The 23947-nt window shown below is 41.2% G+C and overlaps 1 protein-coding gene across 4 annotated transcripts in view; it reads right to left on the minus strand.

The window, feature by feature from the left end:
• Positions 1-23947, minus strand: part of DNM3 (dynamin 3) — a 399791-nt gene that overhangs the window by 327043 nt on the left and 48801 nt on the right. For all 4 annotated transcript variants that reach the window (XM_075182456.1, XM_075182455.1, XM_075182457.1 and 1 more), the window contains exon 9: positions 11081-11148. In XM_075182456.1, coding sequence (XP_075038557.1) covers positions 11081-11148 — 68 coding nt within the window. The remainder of the gene's footprint in view (positions 1-11080; positions 11149-23947) is intronic.

Below are 23947 nucleotides of genomic sequence, written 5' to 3' on the forward strand. Positions count from 1 at the left end.
TTTAGGTAATTCAACAATTCATCTCCTCCCCCTGATATTCTGTGGAATAGATCAATATTTCACTTCTTTGGTGTGGAGACAGTCTCTATTATTAGGCTTCCCAACTGGCCTAATTCAAATTCTGGGTTTCTGATCCTGATCACCATGACCTACACTGGGAATTAGTACGACAATCTGATTGTAGCCTCACTCCATTACAAGCCTTCTTAGCAGTTACGATTAATAACTGTGCACCTCCATTATTGGTACAAGCTGTGAAAATGGAATGTTACGAATAAAATGGCAGGTGGGGATGGTTTAGATCCATGTACTCCTCTATGGGGTATTAATATGTCAAGGCTCCCAGTATGAATTCAACAGAAAGTATTGTTAGTTCCTGAAAATGGAGTGTCTTTATTTAGAACACAGGTCACACAAGTATATCAAAATGCAGTCAATGTTAATACAGGTATCACAAGTCCATAGGTACAACATGTACTGCTGGTAAGATATATTGCAGAACTCAAGAGTCAGACAGGCAGGGGTTATTACAATATAGTCTTGTAAGCTTGCGAGCAGGGTTCTCTTACCTCTCTGTCTGTATGTATTATCCAGTATTGTTTTATTAATGTTTGTTCCCAATTGTAAAGTGCTACGGAATTTGCTGGTACTATATAAATAAATGATGATGATGATGATGAGTCTGCCACTTGTCTGAGTAAACAGCTTACAGTAGCAGGTAGTGAGCAAACAGAATGTATTTGGCAGAATCAAGACACGATACAAAGGCTCACTGGATCAAACAGGAAGTAAAGACTTGGTAATGCCGTCATCCAGGTATAACACAGGGAGTGCAGGTACAAGGAGACTGGATTACCTGGTTAGCAAATGGAGCAGGAGATACTGGTTTCCAGGTATAGTAGATGGAGTGCAGGTACAAGGATATCTAGAGTGCCAGGTCAAGTTGGGAAGCTGAAGACTGTGGTTTACCAAGTTTGACAGGTGACTGCAGGTACTGGATGCTTGGAGGCACCGGATGATCCATGGGAGAAACAGGCAAAATAAGAGTCTGGCAAGTCAGAGTCAGAAGCTAGAAGTTCCTCAAACAATATCAGAGAGTAGACAGGAGCAAAGTGAAACTAAGCCTGGATCTGGGTCATAGGAAAAAGTGCAAAATGGTGGAACAGGCAAAAGTCAGATAATCAGGAGCTCGAAGCAGCAAACAATTGATGAACTACAAGGAGCAATGTTTGGGCCAGCTATATAAGGCAGTGGAACAGGTGCATGTGATGATCAGGGAAGGAGGTTAACTCCTGCAGGCAAGGTGGAAATGTCCAGTGACAAAACAGCAGCACCTCTGGTAGCATACAGGTACTGCAGGCCAGATACAAATCGGGATCAGATTCCTAACAAATAAACATAAAAAAATTATTGCCCTGGGGGGGGTAAATCTCTTTTGTCCTGGCAGGGGGTGACTGCAATGCGTTAACTTTAAGAGATGGTACCTTTAAATCCTTTGAGCAATTGCAAGAAGTATATGATATAACCTGAACAAAGTTTCTCTCCTGCAACTCAGACATGTTTTGAGGGCACAATTTGACAATGGAATACCGACTCTGATAAAGGCCCCCATAGAAAAAGGTGCTTCAACCACTTGGATATAGAGGCTTATTTCCTTGTTCACTATCTTCTATGTGAATTAACTGTTAACAATATTATGCAATTAACAGCAAAATAAGAATCTGATTTAAGTCCTTTTACTGACAAAGACTGGGGGATTATCCTTAGTTGTTCTCGTTATTTAATAGAAAATTAAATTGTGATAGAAAATAGGAGCATTACGGATGACGTGCTGAGTTCAAATGCAGTTGCATTAAAAAAAAATGCAGATGCAAAAAATGTTTACAAACAAACCTGAAATTGCACGAAAATGCAACGTTGGATAATCGCAAGATGCGGGCAACTCTGTTACAGTAGCAACTGCACCAGGTTTACATCAGGAATACACTAGCTACACTCAGACCCACATTTTTAGTAATTGGTTTTGACAGCAAAATATGTACTCGCTATTAGTTGGAACATAAATAAACATACAAATGCAGCAGGTATACCTCTCCTTCTCTTGTATGAAGCAAAAAAACTTGATAAAATACAATCAGAAAATTATTTAATATATGCACCATCAATGAAGAAAGCACCCATCAGCTTTTGAGGTGAATCAGCAATCAGTCAAATAGAAGTGGCTAGCTGGCGATAATCATCAGCAGCTTGTGTGTGACCCTGCCCTTAGACACCTGCTACTGATATGGATACTGACAGGCGTATATATGTGTCTCCATGTGGGTCTGTACCTGTTCTCAATTGCGCACCCCTTACTGCACTCAGCCTGCTTTAAACCACCCTTACCTCCCCCGTACTGCATCAGTCCTGGAGTGTCTGAGGTGGCAGGAACACAATGACGAGTTTGTTAAAGAACCCATCGGATGTTCTCTGGTTTAGTAGGAACATGAACATTGGAGGCTTTGATACATGTGCATTATTCAATCCACTAAATAAAACAATTTGTCTCAGGACATTTTAAAATGAAGGAAACTTTTAAATTCTTGTTAATGGTAAGATTTAGGGAAGTTTGTTTAACATTTTAACAAGGATACATGGAAGACATTGACTATTTGTAATAAAGGCGTTTTCAAACAAAATCAAATATTATTGTTGCATTCACTGACTTTGTAAGGACCAAAGAAATGTGCAGCAAATTCAACGGAAGATACTTTTATTATAATATTTCTGTCAGGATACCAAACTGTCTCTTGGGGGTATATTTACTAAACTGAGGGTTTGAAAAAGTGGAGATGTTGCCTATAGCAACCAATCATATTCTAGTTGCTTTTTGTAGAATGTACTAAATAAATGATAACCAGAATCTGATTGGCTGCTAAAGTAGTAAATAAACTCCTAGGTCTTTGTTGTGGGACAGATCTACGGCATCTGTTGCTTCCTTTTCATAGAACATAGCTTTGTGAATGGCTTCACTGACATAAGAGCAGACAATAAGAAGATTGGTTATGGTATAATCGCAGTTACTCAGAAGGAACGATGTGGAAGTTGACTGAATCCCATATGACGTGAAAAACAATATTTTGCGGTTGGAGTCTGGAGTCTGAGCATTGTGAGCAAACTCAGTCCATGGAAGTTAATCAGTCCCGTCATTGTACTTAACAGAAATAAAGGACATCAAACTTCGCTACAGAATTTGGTTGTTGGATTGCATAAGATAAGTAGAACAAAAATGTTGACTTCTAATTTATTGCAGAGCAGTGACCTCTCCACAACTTGGCCACAAATTGTACACCACAATCCAAGAAACTTTGCTGTGGGTGTCCGTGTATAAAACATTCCATTCCTAAGATTTTCACAAGGAGGAGAACAGAAGGAAGGTCTTCTATAGGTATAAGATTAAACATTTTGGAAAACTGATCTATTACAGCCCAAATAATAAAAAAACTTTTGAAACTGGTTGATCAGTGATGAAATCCATTGAGATGTGGGTCCAGGGCTTCCTTGGAACAGGAAGAGGCATTAGAGGTCTTGTAAGAGGCTAATGCGTGATGTTTTATGCACATATGGAAAAGTATTCAATAAAGTCTTCCAGAGGACCTGGCCACCAATAACTATGACTAATAATCCCCAGGGTTTTCTTTATTCCAAAATGTACAACAAAGTTGAAACTCAAGAAACCTATTTAATTCAAAGTTCTTCCCTCAGAAAATAATTCCCCGCTGGAATCTTAAAAGAGAAGATGAATGTAGTCAGGATCCTAGATTGGACAACTATTTGGGAGAGTACTTTATGTGATTCAGAGTCATTACAGTCAAATGAACAAAAAATGGCACACCTTTGACATTTTTGGAATCAGGGCAGAACGTCAGCAAAAATTAAATTTGAGAGAAAAAGAGTGCCCAGCGTGCTTGACATGAGTTCAGATGTTGTGCTATTTTGAGGCATTGCAAAATATTGTTCTCTGTATAAAGAAAATTAAGAAAAAGTTAACCTTCTAGAACATGCCTCCATTCTTTTAATGCCAGTTTTATGGCTAGATGCTCCATATCTCCAATTATTTTCTGCTGCAAGAATTGTTTTACAAAATAGTTCACAAAGATGACATGTTCCAGCTACGATCAAATGAGGTAGCGGCCACCTCTAAAAAGAAAACCCAAAAGGGATTGTAGAAAAAGGTCGAGGGAAAGTAGAATATGTCATTAACATGGTTGGAGTTAGCACTAATCTTGGTGAGAATGGTATGGGAACAACCAAGGAAGAATAGTTTTTATTAGTAATAATAATTCTTGAAGCCAATAAATATATGAGTGACTTTTAGACCAACAGGCTCAGACCAGTTCATGATAGCATAAACCTTGTCAGGATCCATCTGAAGTCCCAAGCTGGAAATAATATATCCCACAAATAGAACTTGTGATTGCTCAAAAATACACTTTTCCAAAATATACTTTTTTTGTCAGAATAAAAATCTGTATTTCCATACTGCACATGTGTACCATAATGTGCCTGTATTTAAATATAGTGGACATTATACTTGTGACATCTTATGCATGCAGAGGCAGAATGGGGACAGACAAGCATAAGATGAGTACAGTAAGGGCATGTACACCTAAGTTTTATCATGCCCCCGTGAGATGAAACCCAATGAAACTTGGACACATCTCCATATACGCTTACATAATTTGCAGCTACCGGAGGCCTGTGTCACAATACCAGGGCACATGCAACCGGATTTAATCAGCAATGTCTCTTGTATGAAGTCAGTGTTTATCAGGATACTTTCACACCCAGGCAAATACCTGTATAAGGAAATATGTATTTTTTATTTTTTTTTAACAGATCCAAAATCATAGAAGTGTTAAATTTACACACAGTGGTCATCAAGTCTCCAGCTACTGCTGAGAGAGGGGAACTAGGAGAGCTTATCCTATATTTAAACATGACCAGCACCCACCTCTCCTTGCACCTGAGAGTTATAAGATAAAATGAACTATAATAGTCTTATGCACTGTGGGTAACAAGAAATCTCAAAATTGAGGACAGGTTTAACCCCATTTTTCACCACAGCCTGGTGTAAGCATATATGCTGATGATGATGATAGCAGCAGCACTAACTAGTCTCTTCCGTTTGTTTTTTTGTGTACTACCCTTCATTCATCATCACCATTACCATTTATTTAAATAGCGCCACTAATTCCGCAGCGCTGTACAGAGAACTCACTCACATCAGTCCCTGCCCCATTGGGCTTACAGTCTAAATTCCCTAACACACACAGACAAACACAGACTAGGGTCAATTTATTGGCAGCCAATTAACCTACCAGTATGTTTTTGGAGTGTGGGGGGAAACCAGAGCACCCAGAGGAAACCTACGCAAACACGGGGAGAACATACAAACTCCTCACAGATATGGCCATGGTCGGGAATTGAACTCACAACCCCAGTGCTGTAAGGCAGAAGTGCTAACCACTACGCCACTGTGCTCCATATCTATATTGTGCATACTTGTCAACATTTACAAATTTTTGCACGTACATTCAGGAAGTAAAATTGCAACAAACTCTAAATTAGGCCCAAGAACCGTTCTGTTGTGGGCACTGTAGTACAATGATCGACATGTTGCTTATGAGAAGACAAATCTGAAGACAATATCAAACAGAAGACTGCAAAAAGAAATGAATGAAATAAATTGTAACACACTACAAATGCTCTACAGAGGCTGACAGGTGTCCAAGCTATTCACTATGCCCTTATTATTATTATTGATTTTTATTTATAAGGCGCCACTAGGTGTCCGTAGCGCCGTACAGGGACAGACAAAGTTACAATACAAGGTGAAACAGCACAGTACAGTAAACAATAAGCACAGTAACTTGGTGAGCTCGAAGCACAGCTAGAGGGGCGGGGGAGGGGAGAGGAAAAGGTCCTGCATATGGCTGAGCCCGAGAGGGAGGGCCCGGATGACAGGGAAACCCCCAGAGGGGAGAGGAAAGAGCGAGAGGGGAGAAGAGGGTCCTCGAGGAGGAGGGCTAGGTAGCTGGAGAGCCGAGTTAAGAGTGGCAACACAGGAGGAGAGATGACCCTGCTCAGAGGAGCGTACAATCTAAGGGGTGGGGAAGACAGACAGAGAGACACAGGGGAGAGAGGGAGAGATAAGGATAAGGGAAGGGAAATAAAGGGGAAGAGGTAGAAGAAAAGGGTAGGAAATTAAGTGGGAGACTGGAAGGCTTTAAGAAAAAGGTGGGTTTTTAGAGTTTGTTTGAAACTGGACAGATTACGGGAAGTTCTAATAGAGGGAGGGAGCTTGTTCCAGTGGAGGGGGGCAGCGCGGGCAAAGTCTTGGATACGCGCATGGGAGGAGGTGATCAGGGGGGAAGAGAGGCGACGGTCATTGGCAGATCGGAGAGGGCGGGATGGAGCATGAATAGAGAGGAGGGTGGAGATGTAGGGTGCAGTGGAGTTGGCGAGGGCCTTGTATGTAAGAGTGAGGAGCTTGAAGAGGATTCTGTAGGGGAAGGGGAGCCAATGAAGGGATAGGTAGAGGGGGGAGACAGATGAGGAGCGGCGAGAAAGGAAGATAAGCCTAGCGGCCGCGTTGAGGACAGATCGAAGGGGAGCGAGATGAGAGTGAGGGAGGCCAGTAAGGAGGAGGTTACAGTAGTCCAAGCGGGAGATTATCAGAGAGTGGATAAGGCATTAAAAGCTGTTTTCCACTCACCCCCTACCTATATCCAGGTTAACAAGTGATGAAATTAAGACTTATCATTCAGTCAAGGGGCATAGTCGTATGGGAGACAGACAAGTGTTTTTCTCACAAAATGTTAGGAAACGCACAGTTAAACAACACACCTGTTAACTGTCCTTCTTCTCTTTCATCCCCAAGTATCTACACCACGTGCTACTACTTGCATCCTCTGCTAATTTGAAACACCTTTTGTTAACTTATACTACTTATCTGTACAACTAGTATGACTGGATCACTTATAGATAACTTATGGCATAAATTTACTTAAAGGAAATAGCACAGGACGCTTATTTATATAATTGAAAATGTTTGATATTGTGTGCATTTTGGTAAAGGAAATGTTTATTTCGAAGACCAGGGGAGGAAACTTGTTTATTGCTTTAACTTTGCTAGAGGAAATGCATTATTTCTGAGGTATATACCTGATGCTATAAGCATTTGTTGATAAAGTCTTGTGTGTATTTTGGTAGGGAAATGATTTGTTTGGGTCTTGTAACTTTTCATTGGGAATGTGTATTCTGCAACTGTCCGAAGAAAGGACCCAAGTTAGTCTCATGTTAATTAAACCTTTTTATGTGCGAGTGTCCAGCACCTGAAGGCACAGGACTGTTTAATTAGACTTGCTGTTTGATTTCCTGTCTATAAAACAAGATGCAGGAAATCACAGCAAGTTTTAGGATATCGCAGATAAGTGTAAATATTGTTAGCTTTGCATTGCATGTAAATCCATGTTTCAGTAAACATATTGCATCCTGATACGAAAAATAGCTCAGACCTCAGGGGGCTGGCTTACCCTGTGAGGTTGTGTCCAAAACTGTATAAAAAGCACTGTTTTGTATTGAAAGTTGTTCTTCTTGTTTCATCTGACCTGCTCACTGTTACTTTCAACCAGTGTGATCAAATAAACATCACTTGCTTCAAAGACCTGCTTGGAAACTTCTCTATCTCTGTGACCTACAGATTAGACCCAACTCTAATCCGCTCCCGACTGTTTTGAGGTTTGGACCCAGCTTTCCAGTACCCCTGCTCTGCCTGCTACCGAGCAGCTCTGGCCAGTGTGATAGGCCAGAGGGGATCCATCCACAGTAACCCTGATCCATAGGAAGAGGTCAGGGTTACCAGCCCAGCTACACCAGTAATGGGGTACACTAGCAGCGTCAGTTACCCAGAAGAAACCCAGTACTGGACGCCGGTAAGGAGTCCAGTGGTGGCAGCATTTGTAAGCCCCTCCTACTGCGGTTAGAGGGTGCATTTGGGATACCGAGCAGGAATGGTGGCAAAGTAAGCCCAGTCGGTTCTCACCAACAATAGACTAGGGAGGTATAGGTGGTCCATCCTCTCACAACTATGTTTTGTAAAAGTACATAAATCAAGTGCTACTATTTTCATCCTTTGCTAATCTGAACCTCATCTCATTCATTTGTACTAACAATTTGTTTAATTTTGTTTTTCAAAAGTATGTACATCAAGTGCAATTATTTTCATCCTTTGTTAATCTGAACCTTATCTCGTTAACTTGTACTACTTATCTGTGCAACAGTATTTTTTAAAAGTATGTACATCAAGTGCTTCTACTTTCAGTATGTACATAAAGTGCAAATATTTTCATCTTCTGCTAATCTGAACCTCATCTCGTTGCAATTTGTGCATTACATCTATGTGGTTGTTTTATTAGGTATGTAACTGGAATTTGTTATCAATTGTTTTAACCCACCTTGGGCTGCTGATCAGTGAAGCTCTGTTTGTAACGAACATAAATCCATACACAACCTCTTCCGATCAAACACCTCAACCTTCTGGCAAGTACAAAAACATGGCTTAAACAATCAGACATTGCCTCACCTGCAGCCCTTTTACATGGTGGCCTTCATTTCACCCATACTTCCAGACCTGGAAGCAGACAAGGAGGTGGGGTTGGACTATGTCTTTTTCCATATTGCACATTCACAGTTCTACCAAATGTCCCATCACTCACGTTCACATCGATTCGGATTTTCAACCCATTGTCTATGCGTGTTGCTGTGATTTATCGCACCCGTGGACCACAGCAACAATATTTTGAAGATATGCCTCTGTCTGGCTCCGTCATTTTGTATTTTCTGAAGTCCCCACCACTATCATGGGTGATTTTAACAACCCCATTTATAATTCACATTATACTTGTGCTTCCAAATTACTCTAACTTCTTGTGTACAATAGCCCTTGGCGCTCTACTGATTCCGTTCTTAAATGCGATATAGTCTATGAATGTTGTAGTTTCACATTGATTATTTCAAACATGATTGTATATAAACCATGTAATACAAATCTTATGTGATTCTGGCCAGATTGTTATTTACATAACTAAAGGTTCTGAAAACAAGACAATCTAAGTAAGTCCAGATAAAATAAATAGTCTCTAATAGTCCCAATTGGGAAGGTGAAAGGGCTCTGGTGTGATGGATCCTGGTTATCCGTGGTCTCAGCGTCAGACAGTTCAGGAGAAATCCCAACAGATATTGGAGGTGGTAGCCAGTGTGGTACGCTGATCTATCCCACAAAAGTAAGAAGAGACACTTAGCTTGTTGAGGGGTCTTCGTCCCCGTGGCTAACTCAGCACTCCTTCCTCTCCTCCTTCTCGCTGTGCAGGAGGCAGTGTTGAGGTATATTGTGCCGTCTTTCGAGTGAAGTCCTTGCGCACGCACACTGTGTAAGCTGTAATTCCAGCTGTTCTCTTCTCAGTCTGCAACCGCTTACGTCCCGTAGGCGGGCAATTCTTCCATGGGTGCAGTGCAAGTGAGGTAAATGCTGGACACTATGAATTGGTCAATAAAGTGTAGTCTCACACAGAGACAGGTTCAAATGGTGGTAGTTTGTGTTAATTAACGTGTTTCACCTCATATGTAGAGGCTTCCTAAGGGATATATCAGTAATGAGCCATTAGTCAGCATGCAGGTTTAAACAGCCCTCCTAGCAGTCACTGTTTGGTGTTGCTCTGAAAGTAGGAGGTGCTGTTCAGAAGCTTGCTGATTTGCAGATCGCAAAGGATATGTGGAATCCTTGTTCTGTGGTCCCATGTGCTCTTATAATAGAAAGTCCATATAACTACATCTGTGCTTTTGCAATAGAGTCCCATGCTGCACCAAACTATATAATTAGATGGTACATTCTTCACAGAAATAGCAGTAGTATAACATAAAGACAAATATTAACAAAAATCTTAAGCTATAAGATAGTGGACACATTGCTCATATCCATACTAATAAGTGCGTATAAAGACAGCATCTATGTATACTTAAGTTAGTGACTGGTATACATAAGGTAATGTGTTTGTAGGTATAAAACGGAGTGTCTCAGTTTGATTTAGATGGTAGGGATACCATTCACTTCCCAAAGGCAGCAGCATTATTTTTCCGCTTAGATATTTCACCAACTACAGTTAGACATGGTTGGGTTTTTTTCTTTGACTACTCTAACTTTTTCCCTCTGTCTTTCCCAGTGGAATGACTCATCTACACATTATGATGGCCACTGATTTGATCTTGTGTTCTCTAGACTATGCTCAGTTTCTTATTTCCTTAATACTCCGTTCCAGCTCTGATTATCACCTTATCAGCTACAAGCTCTCCCCCAGTACCTTAACTGCTGTCTAACTCTACCAAGCCTCCTCATACCGGCAAAAATCTTAACTCTATTCATCTTCAACTTTTTCACCTCTCTTTAAAACCATATCTCCCCACTTTCTACAGTCTCCTCTCTAGCTACTAGGTTGTCTCTGCATATAAGTGTTCAAAATAGAGGAGTGTGTTTATTATGCCAGTCCTCAACACAATTTTTATACGGCGTGAATAATTAGAATGGGACATTATAGCTGTCAGGTTTTGAATTTTAAAAAAATTCAACAAATTAGTTACTCCTTGTACAACAGATGGTAACACACATAAATGTCTTTGTTTGTAACCTATTATAACCAGAAAGGTTGTAATATTGCTTTACGGTTATGTTTTGAATGTGGATTTTATCATGGTAAAATAAATAAAGTTATTATACTTTTTACATAAGACCAACCTAGGGTTTTTAATCTGCAATATTATGGGTGCAAACATAATGCTAAATATTTATTCAATTTTATTTAGTGTAAGACATTTAGTAAGTAATTAACACCACACAGTGTAGGCTTTGTCTTATCAGGCATTCTGTTATTATCATAAATCCAATGCTTGCTGTTAATTACTTTGCAGTATAACAAACACGCATTTATAATCTAATAAAATATGTTTACTTTAAATGCACTAAAGAAACAATAGAAAAAAAAACCTGATGCCATGGATGTTTTTGATTGCATAGCTAATCTCTTTCCGTAGGTCCTTCTCCTCAAATTCCATCTGAAGAAAAATGAAAAAGAATAGTGAGACATGGAACACAAATGAATTATTAACATATATGTAAATAAACTCATCATAATGTGTGAATTATGTTCTAAATAAAATGCCTCTTAAAATGACTCCTGTATATGTAGCAAACACTTTATGCTGTATTCATCTAACTTTAAGATTGCTTAATTCTTTTGTACTGAAGTGCTAATGGCACTTCAGTACAAATGCAGATTATATTATATTTAATCTACAAGAGGCCTAAAACATTTGTCAATATACTAATGCTCTGTAAAAGCATATCCTGCCTGTGACTCAAGATGAATTGTATGAAAAAGGACTGCTATATGTTTACATATCATCTTCATTTATTTATGTAGCACCAGCAAATTCCATAGCGCTTTACAAATGACATATGTGTAGTAAAGCCCACTTTAGGGTTTTCAATGAAGGAAAGGTGCAAAACAATCCCCAATTGGATCTTAGACTGTTAGGTTCATTTATGAAGATATACACAGCACAATAAATTAATATATGCATAATTATGCATACTTCCATGATCATGGTCTATATACATATTCAATGTGTGTGTTTAGTGCAGAGGAAAATCAGACTCCATAACTCGAGTTAAGCACAAGTGAAAATGTCATTACTATGTGTGATCTTCTATCATTTGTTCCACTAAATTGCTAATTTTCTCCTCATTAATGTGTTCTATAATTCCTCACAATAAGTTGACACAGTCGTTGTCTTCATTTCAAGAGTAAATTATAGTACTATTAATATTCTAAAATATACTTTGGTGTATGTGTGACTATGAAGAAGCATTTGTGTAATACTCGCAACATACTTGTACCTGCAAATAGCAGCAAATGTGTTTCATGCAGAATACTGATTTCCACTACACTGCTGTGTAAGTTTCTGGGCATTCTGTGTAGCTATAAAGCCTAGCAACACTGCTATGAACAGAGCCGTAACGACGGCGGTGCGGGCGGTGCGACCGCCCCGGGCGCAAGCCCAAGGAGGCGCAGCCGCCCGATACCTGCCTTCGTGCCCAGAGGAATCGCCGCTCTAATTCAGCTCTCCTACAAGCAACAATCCATTCCCGGCAATGCAGTGGAACGCATGTGAAAGCAGGAAGTTCGGCATTTGGAACGCATTTGCGTTCCAAATGCCGAACTTCCTGTTGTTGGAACGCACATGCATCCACTGCATTGCCGGGAATGGATTGTTGCTTGTAGGAGAGCTGAATTAGAGCGGCGATTCCTCTGGGCATGAAGGCAGGTATCGGGCGGCTGCGCCCCCTTGGGCTAATCCTTGAAGTGAGATAGTGTCCCCCTCTAGCCCTACAGGGCTGTTACTGGCTGTCCCCAGGTGTTGCTGAGCTGTCACAGGAGCTGGCTGGCCGGTATGAGAAGAATCCTAGCTGCCCCTCACAGCTGTCCAGAGTTATTGTATGAGGGGGTCTCATAGCTGCACCCCCAACCCCCGTCCCATTACAAGAGCCAGTGACAGACAGCTCCCAATGGCAGCCACCTGGCCTCCATCACCCCCGCCCAGATGGAAAGTGGGACTCTAGTAAACCACGTTATTTATAGAAAAACATCTACCAATTATTACCATATATATATATATATATATATATATATATATTATACAAATTCTTTCAGTAAAGTGCTAGCCACACCCACATTAGGTTGGCCACACCCACTTGTCAAATGCCACTCCCACTTAGATGGGGGGCGCCGGTGCCCAGTCTCGCCCAGGGCACCAAAATGTCTAGTTACGGCACTGGCTATGAATAACAGTAGCAACTTCATATATATGCAATCTACACCGCTACCAGCCCACTTATTAAATCCTGTCATGTAAAGCTAAATCTTATTTTTGCAGACATTTCACATAGTTTTTTAATAGTGGCCATGATCCACCCAGATCCACCCATCATCCTGTACATAGTGCAGTTGCTTTGAATTTGCAAAGCTATACAAAAGTAGTAAAGTACCAATAGATATCTAATTGACAAATAAATATTAATTCACTTACATGCAGGACACTTACAGTGCACCTCAAGAAATGACCCATCATATTTTTAACATGAGTTGGGGGCATATTTTAAGACAGTGTGTCTTTTTTAGAGTTTAACACATTTTGCTTCCCGAAAAATGTGTAAAAAATTCAACTGCACAAAATTGGTGTTACAACTCAAACACAGCAGTATTTCTAGATCAGGCGTGCAAATACATATTGTGTCACTGACATTAGGCAGATGACAGACACAACAACTTTTTTCTTGACTAACAGTGCTTTCATTGTACATATCACAAATAATACACAGCATTCTCTTGTCAGGATGACACCAGGCGACCCTAGCTCTGGCTAGACATAGACATCTTGCTTAGTCACCAGCCAACTAGCTCAGCATCAGTCGGGCCACACATTACAACCAAACATGTGCCAATACTTTATACTCCTCCCCCTCTTAGCTTGATAGACAAGTGACACTCCAACCTGGTCTTTTAGTGATGCTCTGTTTGATGAGTCTCACTGCAGCTACACCATGTCAGTTATTAGCTGTGAAAGAAAAATGCATCCAAACCAACTCAAAATGTATAACTTAAATCACACTCTATACTTTTACTTTGTTACACAAACTGTATGTCTTCCACCTTTCAGTTAGATGCATTGCTGTAAAAATGTGTACCACTATCCGCAGCCTTGACCTGCAGCCTCTCAGCTGACAAACTAACTTTTCTCTTAAGAGTTGTTTGGCAAACTACTCCCCTTGTCACAATATGCACACGTACAAATTACATATATAAGTACATAGTTGATAGTTGCACAACCCTATACATACTCAATATAATGTAATGCATATCATATAGACAAGTGGTGGCAGTGTTAGTAATGTGTTATTAATAAATGTGAAATTTTCCATATAAAATGTAATTAAATAGGAACACCCTGGCATTCATCATCTACCACTTTATAAATCCAACGGGAATCTTCTTTCCTGCAGTAGTCTAAATGGAAATGACAAATAATCAATCCAAATCAACAGCCGCAACTTGACATAATGTAGCTGCAACGCTAATCGATGAAAGTACAATCAAATGGAGGAGACAACAGTCAAACAGGTTATAAGAAGTTGTTAGGATTGTCATCATCTTCAGCATGTACCTTTAAACATGGCCTCCGATAAATGCAAAAGATGCACCTCCTAAGAAGCATATGTGGAAAAACTCGCCCCCGGAGATGCATTTGGATGCTTCACTTGCATGTAAAGTGCTCAATTTATGCCTGCCCGCATACATGCCTCTCTCCAGGCTTAGTACGTTTAACATAAGCTCAAATCTAAATACAGATGCATTCTGGTACACATGGAAATGGAAATCCATAATTTTACAACCCACAAATTGACTTATGTCCAACTGTAAAAGGGGCACAATGACTATTCAGATACTAATAGAGTAACTTTAATTTTGTTTCTCATTTTATTCATTCACAAGTGTTCTACATAAAATAATATGAAAACCTGTAGTGTAGAAGACTGTTCACACACAGGCTACAACTTCATAAGGATTGGAGCCACCTTCTGGCAGATATCTGGCAACTGTCTTTAGATATTTTAATAAGTTTGCAATAAAAACACTAAAACAATAAAAAGTTATTTAAGATTTAATTATGATTTATGTTATTTTAAAATACATTTAGAGGTTTATTTAAAAATAGTACAGGATGTGCAAATAGAATGGGTTATACCCATTAGATAGCCTAGCTTAACATACTACCAATTGATGCCACTGTTTATAGGCAGTTTTAAATTAATGTAAAATTTTTAACTTACTGTAGACATGGGCAGGCTGGGCTGGGTGGCATGGGGACACCTACCCCCCGGGCCGGTCCCATAATTGGCTACCTTGGGCTGGGTCACCTGCATTTTTTCCTTTAAAATAGGCTGCTGAGTCCAGTCTTGGCCCCCGGGCTGAAGTTTGCCAGCCCTCCCCTGCTGTAGACTGACTAAATTAAAACTCAACTGATTGCTACAAATATGTTCTGTGTACGTGTGTATATATCACACACATATATATATTCAGAGAGAGAGAGAGATGATTTTTTTTTTTTTTGCCTTGATAAAGCTTAGCAGCGAAACACGCGTTTCATAGAGGTTATCTGCTGGTGTCCCAATTACTAATGTGTTACTAATGTGTCAGTGTCCGACAGAAAGACTAAATCTCAATGAACATGATAGCATAAACCAAACAAGTAAAAACTGTATAAGGTTCGAATAAAAAAGGTGGCTCCAAGCTGATGTTGACTAACAAGGGTGGATAGACACTTAAGGAGATTTACTACCGGCGTGCAAAATTACATTATGACTTGTAAAGTCCCGTCTTCAACTTTTACGGCATATATTGGTTTATTTTTCTGGCATCATTCTGTGTCTTTTAGCCATGTACTTATACTGTACAGGTAAGCTTATTATTTTTATTGCCCAACAGGAAGGAAAACAAGGAGTGAGTTGTTTTGTAATTCATAAACATATTAAATCAGCAGAGTACCTTCAATTAACAGTCTAGCATAGGGTACAGATGGCTTCTAAAGGCTAATTTTTATGAAATATCCAGGATAGTTTTGACAATGAAACGTTTTTTTCACTATTTACAGATTTCATAAAATCAAAATTAGGGAATCCTGGAGTGAGCAGTGTATTCAGACATGATTAACAAAGGCTCTAACCGCAAGCAAGTGTTGACATTCTAAAAAATGATAAAGCTGTTGGGCCTGATGCCAGGTGCTTCTGGGCAGGATCTCTGCGGCAGACATCACAGTAAAGATGGATCATCCCCTCACCCTTCATGTTCCAAATTGCTAACATGTAAAGGCTCTGTCACACGGCGCTCATTCGGCTTCCACAACCGAAGACCGAGAAGCTCACCTGTTCTCCATTGAAGCATACTTCAGCTGCTGGCGTCCTGGCTTTGGTTCTGCGCATGCGCAGACCCTAAGCCTTTATGTCCTCTGCACATTTTCCATTGGTTCTGAGTTCTGGCTCCAAACTTAAAAAGGCACTTCCTCTCTCTCCTCAGTGCCTGTTGATGAAGTTACCTGCCTGATTAGACTTAGTCTTGTCTCCTGTACATTTACCTTGGATCATCAGTGCCTCCTTGTCCTCTTTACCCTGCTTGCTGGATTGTCCACGCTGCACATGTTTCTGCTGTGCTGCTGTACTACGGGCTATACTGCTCAAGCTGCACCTGCCTCTGTTACTTTGCTGGCTGGATTGTCCACGCTGCACCTGTCTCCGCTGTGCTGCTGTACTACGGGCTATACTGCTCAAGCTGCACCTGCCTCGGTTACCTTGCTGGCTGGATTGTCTACACTGCACCTGTCTCCGCTGTACTACGGGCTATACTGCTCAAGCTGCACCTGCCTCTCTCTATTACCTTGCTGGCTGGACTGTTCACGCTGCACCGGTCTCTGCTGTGCTGCTATACTACGGGCTCAACCACCTAAGCTGCACTTGTCTCCGTTACTCTGCTAGCTGGACTGTTTATGCTGCACCTACCCTTATTGTGTCGCTATACTACGGGCCCAACTGCCTAAGCTGCATTTGTCTCCGTTACTCTGCTAACTGGACTGTTTATGCTGCACCTACCCTTATTGTGTCGCTATACTACAGGCTGTATCGCTCAAGCTACACTTGTCCCCGTGACCCTGCTGGCTGGACTGTTCACGCTGCACCTACCCTTATTGTGCCACTACACTACAGGCTGTACTGCTCAAGCCACACTAGCCTCCATTAACCCACTAGTTGAATTCTTCACTCCGCTACTTGACTGAAGAGCTTACGCTCCACCTGTATCCATAAGATTCCCCTGGCCCTCCGGCCAGAGAGTTTACATTCCATCCACTTCCATCGTGTCTCATCATAACATCTTATTTACTCCCCTAGGGTCTCGCCTGACACTCCTGGTAGGGGCCACAACCTGCGGGTGAATGCCGCTAAGTCCAAATCCCCTTGCAGTGGTCACTGGTGAATACCATCTGTTCGTTAGACTCCGCGCCCTGCTGGAAGTAGCGCCAAGTTGGGCAGATCCAAAAATACAGTGTACCAAACCGTGACAGGCTCTCTGAAAGTTCCAATATGGCATCTGATTTTTTTAAAGCCAACATAGTACCACAAGGCCTATACAAACATATACTTTTGGAAGGTGATTCAGATAACACACTTGGTACTAAAAACAACACTGGGACCTAAAGCATTTTCTTAAGCAGCAAGTAAAGCCAATGCCTGACATAAATATACACCAAAGGCTATGTATTATTGAACTTCTCAATATAAAAGAAAAAACGGTCATGATCACTCACCCAATTCCAGCGTTGTCTCTCCTCTACAGCAGCAGCGCTTCCAAGTCTTGGTGGTCACATGACTGCAACTCGGGGCAGGCTTTTCAAACTTGCCTCTGTACTTAAACCCCGCTCTGACACTCAATGTCACAGCAACTTGCTAGTCACACTGACTCCCCAGTGTGTTTTTGGTGTTGCATATTCTGTGTTTCTGTTCCCTAGTGCTCCAGCTTGTTACGGATTTCCTGTGTACCAGACTTCTGCTATTTTTTGACCACACCACTGTCTTTTATTGCCTGCAAGTGTACCGAACCAGCCTGACCTGACTCTGTAACTGTCTTTCGCATCTGTACTTTACTGCTAGCACATATACTAGATCTTAGCTATCCCTTAATTACTGCCTCTCACATATGTACCTTACTGCCAAGCAAGTGTACCGAACCAGCCCAATCTGACTGCCTACTTCCTTGCACTCCCATCAGCCAGTGCTCTCATTCAGCATGCCAGCCTTGTGCATTCCAGAATCCCGTTACTGTTCCAACATCAGTCTGCAAGCTACAACAGAGGCTGGCCAGTGGACCGTGACCTCCAGGGTCTTGGCTGCAAAGCCAATCCCACTCAAGGTTTGTAACAGTTTGCTCTGATCCCAATATTAATGGATTTCGCAACAATCCCTCACCCAGGAACTTGCTTCAACCGCTTGTAGGAAAAGTAGAAAAACAGGAGACCAATCAGGAGCATCTTATGAAATTCCTTCAGAGACTCTTTTGCCACATAGATACCCTACAGAATACTTTAGATGCAGCCGGTTCCCCTGTTACCCCATCAGAAACAGTTTCTTAACCTGCAGCATCTTCTCAGCTGCGTATTCTCAATCCCCCAAAATTTGAGGATTTTTAAATCAGTGCGCGATCCACTTTGGGGAATGTAACTTCCGAGAAGGCTAAGGTCGCATGTATAGCTTTTGTCCGGACAAGCCCTTGCTTGGGCCTCTCCTTTATAGGAAAGAAATGATCACTTATTACATAACTGCGCCAGCTCCCTTAGCACTTGGGGCTAGCTGTGGCAGGGATGTAGTGGAAACTGGGAGGCCGGATAAGTGTCTTGCTCATAGGGGTACCTCTATGCCTGTATACCAGATGTTAGGAGGAGGAATGCTGGACTGGACTCCGTACTGGAATAAACAAGTGGAATCTGGACCTGATGGACTGGAACCTGGACGTGAGAAGGACCTGACCCCACGACCAGAGACTCAATACCGGCAAGAACTCAGAAACTCAGAAGAATATAGTACCACAAATGGGACTGGGAAGACTCAGAACTCAGGAAGAGACTATACATGGGGTGGCAACCTCCTGAATAGAATAAGCATGGAGCTGGCCCTAGACAACTCAGAAACTGAGGTAGGCCTGGAACTGGAAGTCGGTACCCCGAGACACAGAGATGGCTCCAGAAAGTGGATGACTCAGAACAACAACCTACTACCCTAGATAGCCAGTAGGAGAGACATGAATAGATTGATGAGAGGAGAATCCACAGAGAAGGTAACAGCTGGAAACTGGACATGAGCAGATAGAATGAAGGGGAATCCACACGAAGAATAAATAGCCAAAGTTTTTATATCAGCAAGCAGAGTGAAGCTGAATTCACACAAAGGGTTAATGGTTTGAAGTCCATAGAACAGCAATCAAAATTAAGCTGAAGTCACACACAGGGTTAATGGTTTAAAATCCATACAACAGCAAACAGGGTGAACCTGAACTCACTCATAGAGTAAATGGTTGAAGTCCATGTATTAGCAACAGGATGAGGCTGAATTCACTCAGAGGGTAAATGGTTGAAATCTGAATACAGCAGGCGGAATGAAGCAGCAAACAGGATGAAGCTGAATTCACACGAAGGGTTGATGGTTGAGATCTGTATAAAGCAGGATGAAGCAGCAAACAAACAGCAACTGTGGTAGTCTGGAACCAGGAACTAGGAAAGTATTGCACTGGATATTTGCTGAGTGTAGGAGGAGACTCTTATATTCTGCAGAGGAAGCTAACTGGTGGATGAGATCAGGTGTTCAGACTCAGCAGGATGTTTAGAAAATGTCTCACCCAAGATGGCAGCCTCCAGTACTGCAGACAGAAGTCACGCTTGTCCCAGGATAGAATGCTGCATTTGACCAAAAGGGAGATGTACGGTGATATGGTACCGCCGATGGGTGTAAACAGGACTAAGACCCCGATTCGTGACACACTGGAACGATGAAGCCTTGGTGGAAACTTTTTGGCAAGGCCTCTCAGATCAGATAAAGGATGAGTTAGTCTCTCACAAACTCCCTTCTTCCAATGGTGACCTTATCTCCTTATTCATTATGGTGGACCTGCATTTTAAGAAGCGAATTCAGGAGAAAGAAAAAAGTAGTGCTAGTATCCATCATTTAGCTCCACAGTTCCAAACTCCTACCGAACTGGCCTGACTTGTAAAGGCAAAATTGCCTTTACGAGCCATCACCGCTTTAAATTTGCAGTGCAAAGTCACCAATTTCTGGCGACTTGCATAAATTGGAGGTTCATACATTTATCCCCAGTTGTCCTCTGGGTACAACCTTCATCATTCCCAATCTATGCACCAAATTACTGCATTGGGTTCACTTTTCGCACTTTTCTGGTCATGCTTGGATAAGGAAGACCTGGAAATTACTCTTCTGAAGTTATTGGTGGCCTTCTCTTCGCAACAATGTGAAAGAATTTGCTACCTCTTGCGCCGTCTGCACTCATCATAAAATACCCCGGCAAAACCCATATGGACCTCTCATACCATTACCAATTCCTAATTTTCTATGGAATCAAATTTGATGGACTTCACCACTGTCCTACCTCCCTCCAAGGCTTGTACAGTCACATAGGTTGTCACCCATAGTTTCTCCAGAGCCGGCCACTTTGTGCCTCTCAAAAATCTTCCCTCATATTCCAACTTGGCCGATCACTTCATCAAGGAAGTTTTTCGTTTACATGCTTGTCCTTTGGTTATTGTGCTAGATTGCAGTTCACAGTTTCTGGCCAAATTTTGGAGAGCTTTATGCATCAGGATCGGGATTAAAGTTAACTTCTCATCTGCATGCCATCCACAATCCAACAGATTTACTGAAAGAACAGCAGAAGACCAGGAACGCAAGACATTCCTTCAGATGTATGTTTCGGCCAACCAAACCGATTGGGTTGAGTTACTTCCCTGGGTAGAATTTGCCAATAATAATCATTTTCACAAAGCAACCTCTTATTTCCCTTTCTTTGTCTTGTATGGCTGTCATCCCAGATTACCTACCTTGTTCCAAACTCAGGCCTCTTCCCTGCCTGCACTGGACTTTATTTTATAAATCTTCTGTCATCTGGGATGAAGAGCAAGTTTGAAGAAGTCAGCTATCCATTCTAAGGAAGTCACTGATAGAAGGAGTCCTGTTCCTAATATGGTTCCCGTAGATAAAGTGTGGCTCTCTGTGGCTGCAAGAGGGGGACCAATTCCATATTAAAGTATATGTATTTGAATACAATAACAATACAATAACCTGTTGGTGTAATGGTCAATATATTGTAGCATAGATTGCAACTGCAGATTGGGATTTGTAGTTAGTCTGAATGGGAGACGAGAATTTTAATGGAATCTGGGACACATATCATAAAGGTATTTATGCGCATATATAAAAAAACAGGTAAACAATCCAGAGTAAAGGAAACCTGATGATGCATTGTACCATCTCTGCTACACTGTTTTATATAAACAGCATTAATCCAGCAGCAGGGAGTTCCCAGGGTTAGCATTACTTTAATAGTTGCTGGGTCTCCCACCGGTTCAAAAGTACCCCAAGCAATATAAATTACTACCTGTAAGCAAAACTTTAGTGGTATATTTGCCCTTAACCCCAAGAAGAGGTTCCACCCTCCCAATGCACTCTATACCTCCCAATGCAGACATTGCTTTCAAAGACAAAAAAAACAAAACATGTGCTTTTAAATATAACTGTACTGGATTATATGTAAACAAACCAGCATGAATAATAAAAAAATACTTTTTTCAAATTGAATGAAGATAGTTACATGGATGCACCATACAAAATTATTGTTAAGATTTATACTGTTCTGAATAATAATTTTGGCAGTATTAGTGATACATATGCCATATAAAAGCATGCTAGTGACCATCATACAATACAAAAAGTATCCTAGTGACTGTCATAAAAAAAGCATACTAGATACCGCCATATAATACAGAGATCATCCTACTGATCGCCATACAATACAGAGCATAATAGTGACTTTCATATAAAAAGCATCCTAGTTACCATAATACAATACAAAGACCATCCTACTGACCACCATACAATATGGAGAGCCATAGAATACAAAGTGCATTTCTATGACTGCCATACAATAAAGAGAGTATTCTTGTGTTCACAATACAGACAGCATCCTTATGACCGCCAGATATTACAAAACGCATATATGTGACTGACACACAATACCATCACCCTCATCATTAAGTAACCCTCCTCAAAATAATTAGGGCCAGACTCATCCTAACAACTCCTTCAACATTATAAACACCTTTGTATAATTAACTCCTTTATCCTGATTAAAAATGATTCCCCACATTATTAATTCCATTTATATTCATAAACCCCTTTATTACCTCTCTTAGACTCATCAAAAGACTGCAATGTGTGTCCAGTATGTCTGTCCCTGTATATGTGTGCCCAGAGTCTGTAACTGTAGTTGTGTGTCCAGTGTCCTACCTGTAAATGTGCGTCCAGTGTCTGTACCAGTATATTTGTGCCCAGTGTCTGTACCTGTAAACTGAGTTCCAAATAAATTATTTACCATAGGATGTCCAGGCATTTGCCAAGGACAGCACAGCAGGGCCACACTGCAGAGGAAGTGTGTCCCGTTGCAGTGCATGAGGGGGTGGGACCATCAGAGAGGAGACAGAGGCTGCGCACTGTAGCAATAAGCTAAATGGCGCTTAGGGTTTAAGGCGGCACCCAGATTTTTTGAGTCGCCTCCACTGCCAGGTGAAATATAAATAAATGATTTCTATTTTCTTAAACTTATAAAAAAAAAAAAAGAAATTAGGCAACCTAATACACCCACCAGAATACAAGGATAACTCCTGATAGGTTCTACAGTCAATCCAAACCTGAATATGAATTAAACACTTCTAGCAGTCCAAAACCATTACTAAATCTGATTTACAGGTATTCCTGCTCAAATATATAAAGACCAGTTTGTTTAGTGAGAACAATACAGCACAGATAACTGTCCATACATTCAGACAATACTTGATACAGTTCATATGTCAAATAGTCGATGCACATCAAACAAGCCAAATAAGTATATGAAAAACACATTAACCATTTTATTACCCCACACTCACTACTGTGGGAAGAACCCTAGTGCTTTCAGCACAGGGCTGGGTGTCTCTAGAGGGGCCCGCACATTTTTTTTGCAGACCCCACTCCGTAGGGAATATAGCCCTGTGCTAAACAAACATATACACACAAAACACATATGACAGCCACCTGGGCATATGTATCTCCTATTTACCACTTACCCAGTGCTCCTGTCCAGATACATGCATCTCAAAACACAGCAGTATTTGTGTCAGGCATACAAATTCGTATACTTACACCTAACGATAATGTAGAGATGTGGCTTCACGCTTTTAATAGTAAATATGAAAGCCGCATTACCCTACCCATACACAAATAATCTAATTGTCATGTACAAGAGAGATAATAGTGTCTTGACAATGTTATTAATAAATTAATTTTCCTTTTAAAATAGAATAGATTACAAACACCCCCACATCTATCATTTACCACTTTATAAATCCAAAGTGAATTTTCTTTTCCTGCAGTAACCCAAATGGAAATAACAAATAGGAAATCCAAATAGATCACAACTGTCAGTCAGTCGCGGCGGTTGCCAGGGCAACGGCCGGACGCAGAAAACTACCTCTGGGCGCATGTGCAGCCAGGTTTCACAGCCTGTGGGCTGATTAAGTGCCTCTCAATATGAATAGCCTGTAGGCTAATTAATCTATTGGTGTATTAGGCAGGGGCTGTGAGTAATTTCAGAGCTGGGCTCTGATTGGCTGGCTGTAGTATTTAAGGCAGTGAGGACTGAGCCTCACTGCCGGTTATAGCTTGCTGTTCAGTTTGCTGACCTTCTCCTGGTTACCTGTTTCTGTCCTGTGGATACTCTGTTTGGATCTCCCAAGTTTTGACCCCCTGCTTGGATTTGGACCCTGCCTGCTTTCTTGTGACCCTGACTCTTCTGGCTTGTACTTTGGACCCTGCTACTTTGCCCGTGACCCCGACTTCTGGCTTATTTACTGATTATCCTGCTTGCTTGTGACCTTTGACCTTGGCTATCGTTTGACTACCCGCTGCTTTCTACCAGTCTCCTGGCCCGCC

Source organism: Mixophyes fleayi, chromosome 8, assembly GCF_038048845.1.
Source record: "Mixophyes fleayi isolate aMixFle1 chromosome 8, aMixFle1.hap1, whole genome shotgun sequence".
In the NCBI taxonomy this organism is placed as follows: Eukaryota; Metazoa; Chordata; class Amphibia; order Anura; family Limnodynastidae; genus Mixophyes; species Mixophyes fleayi.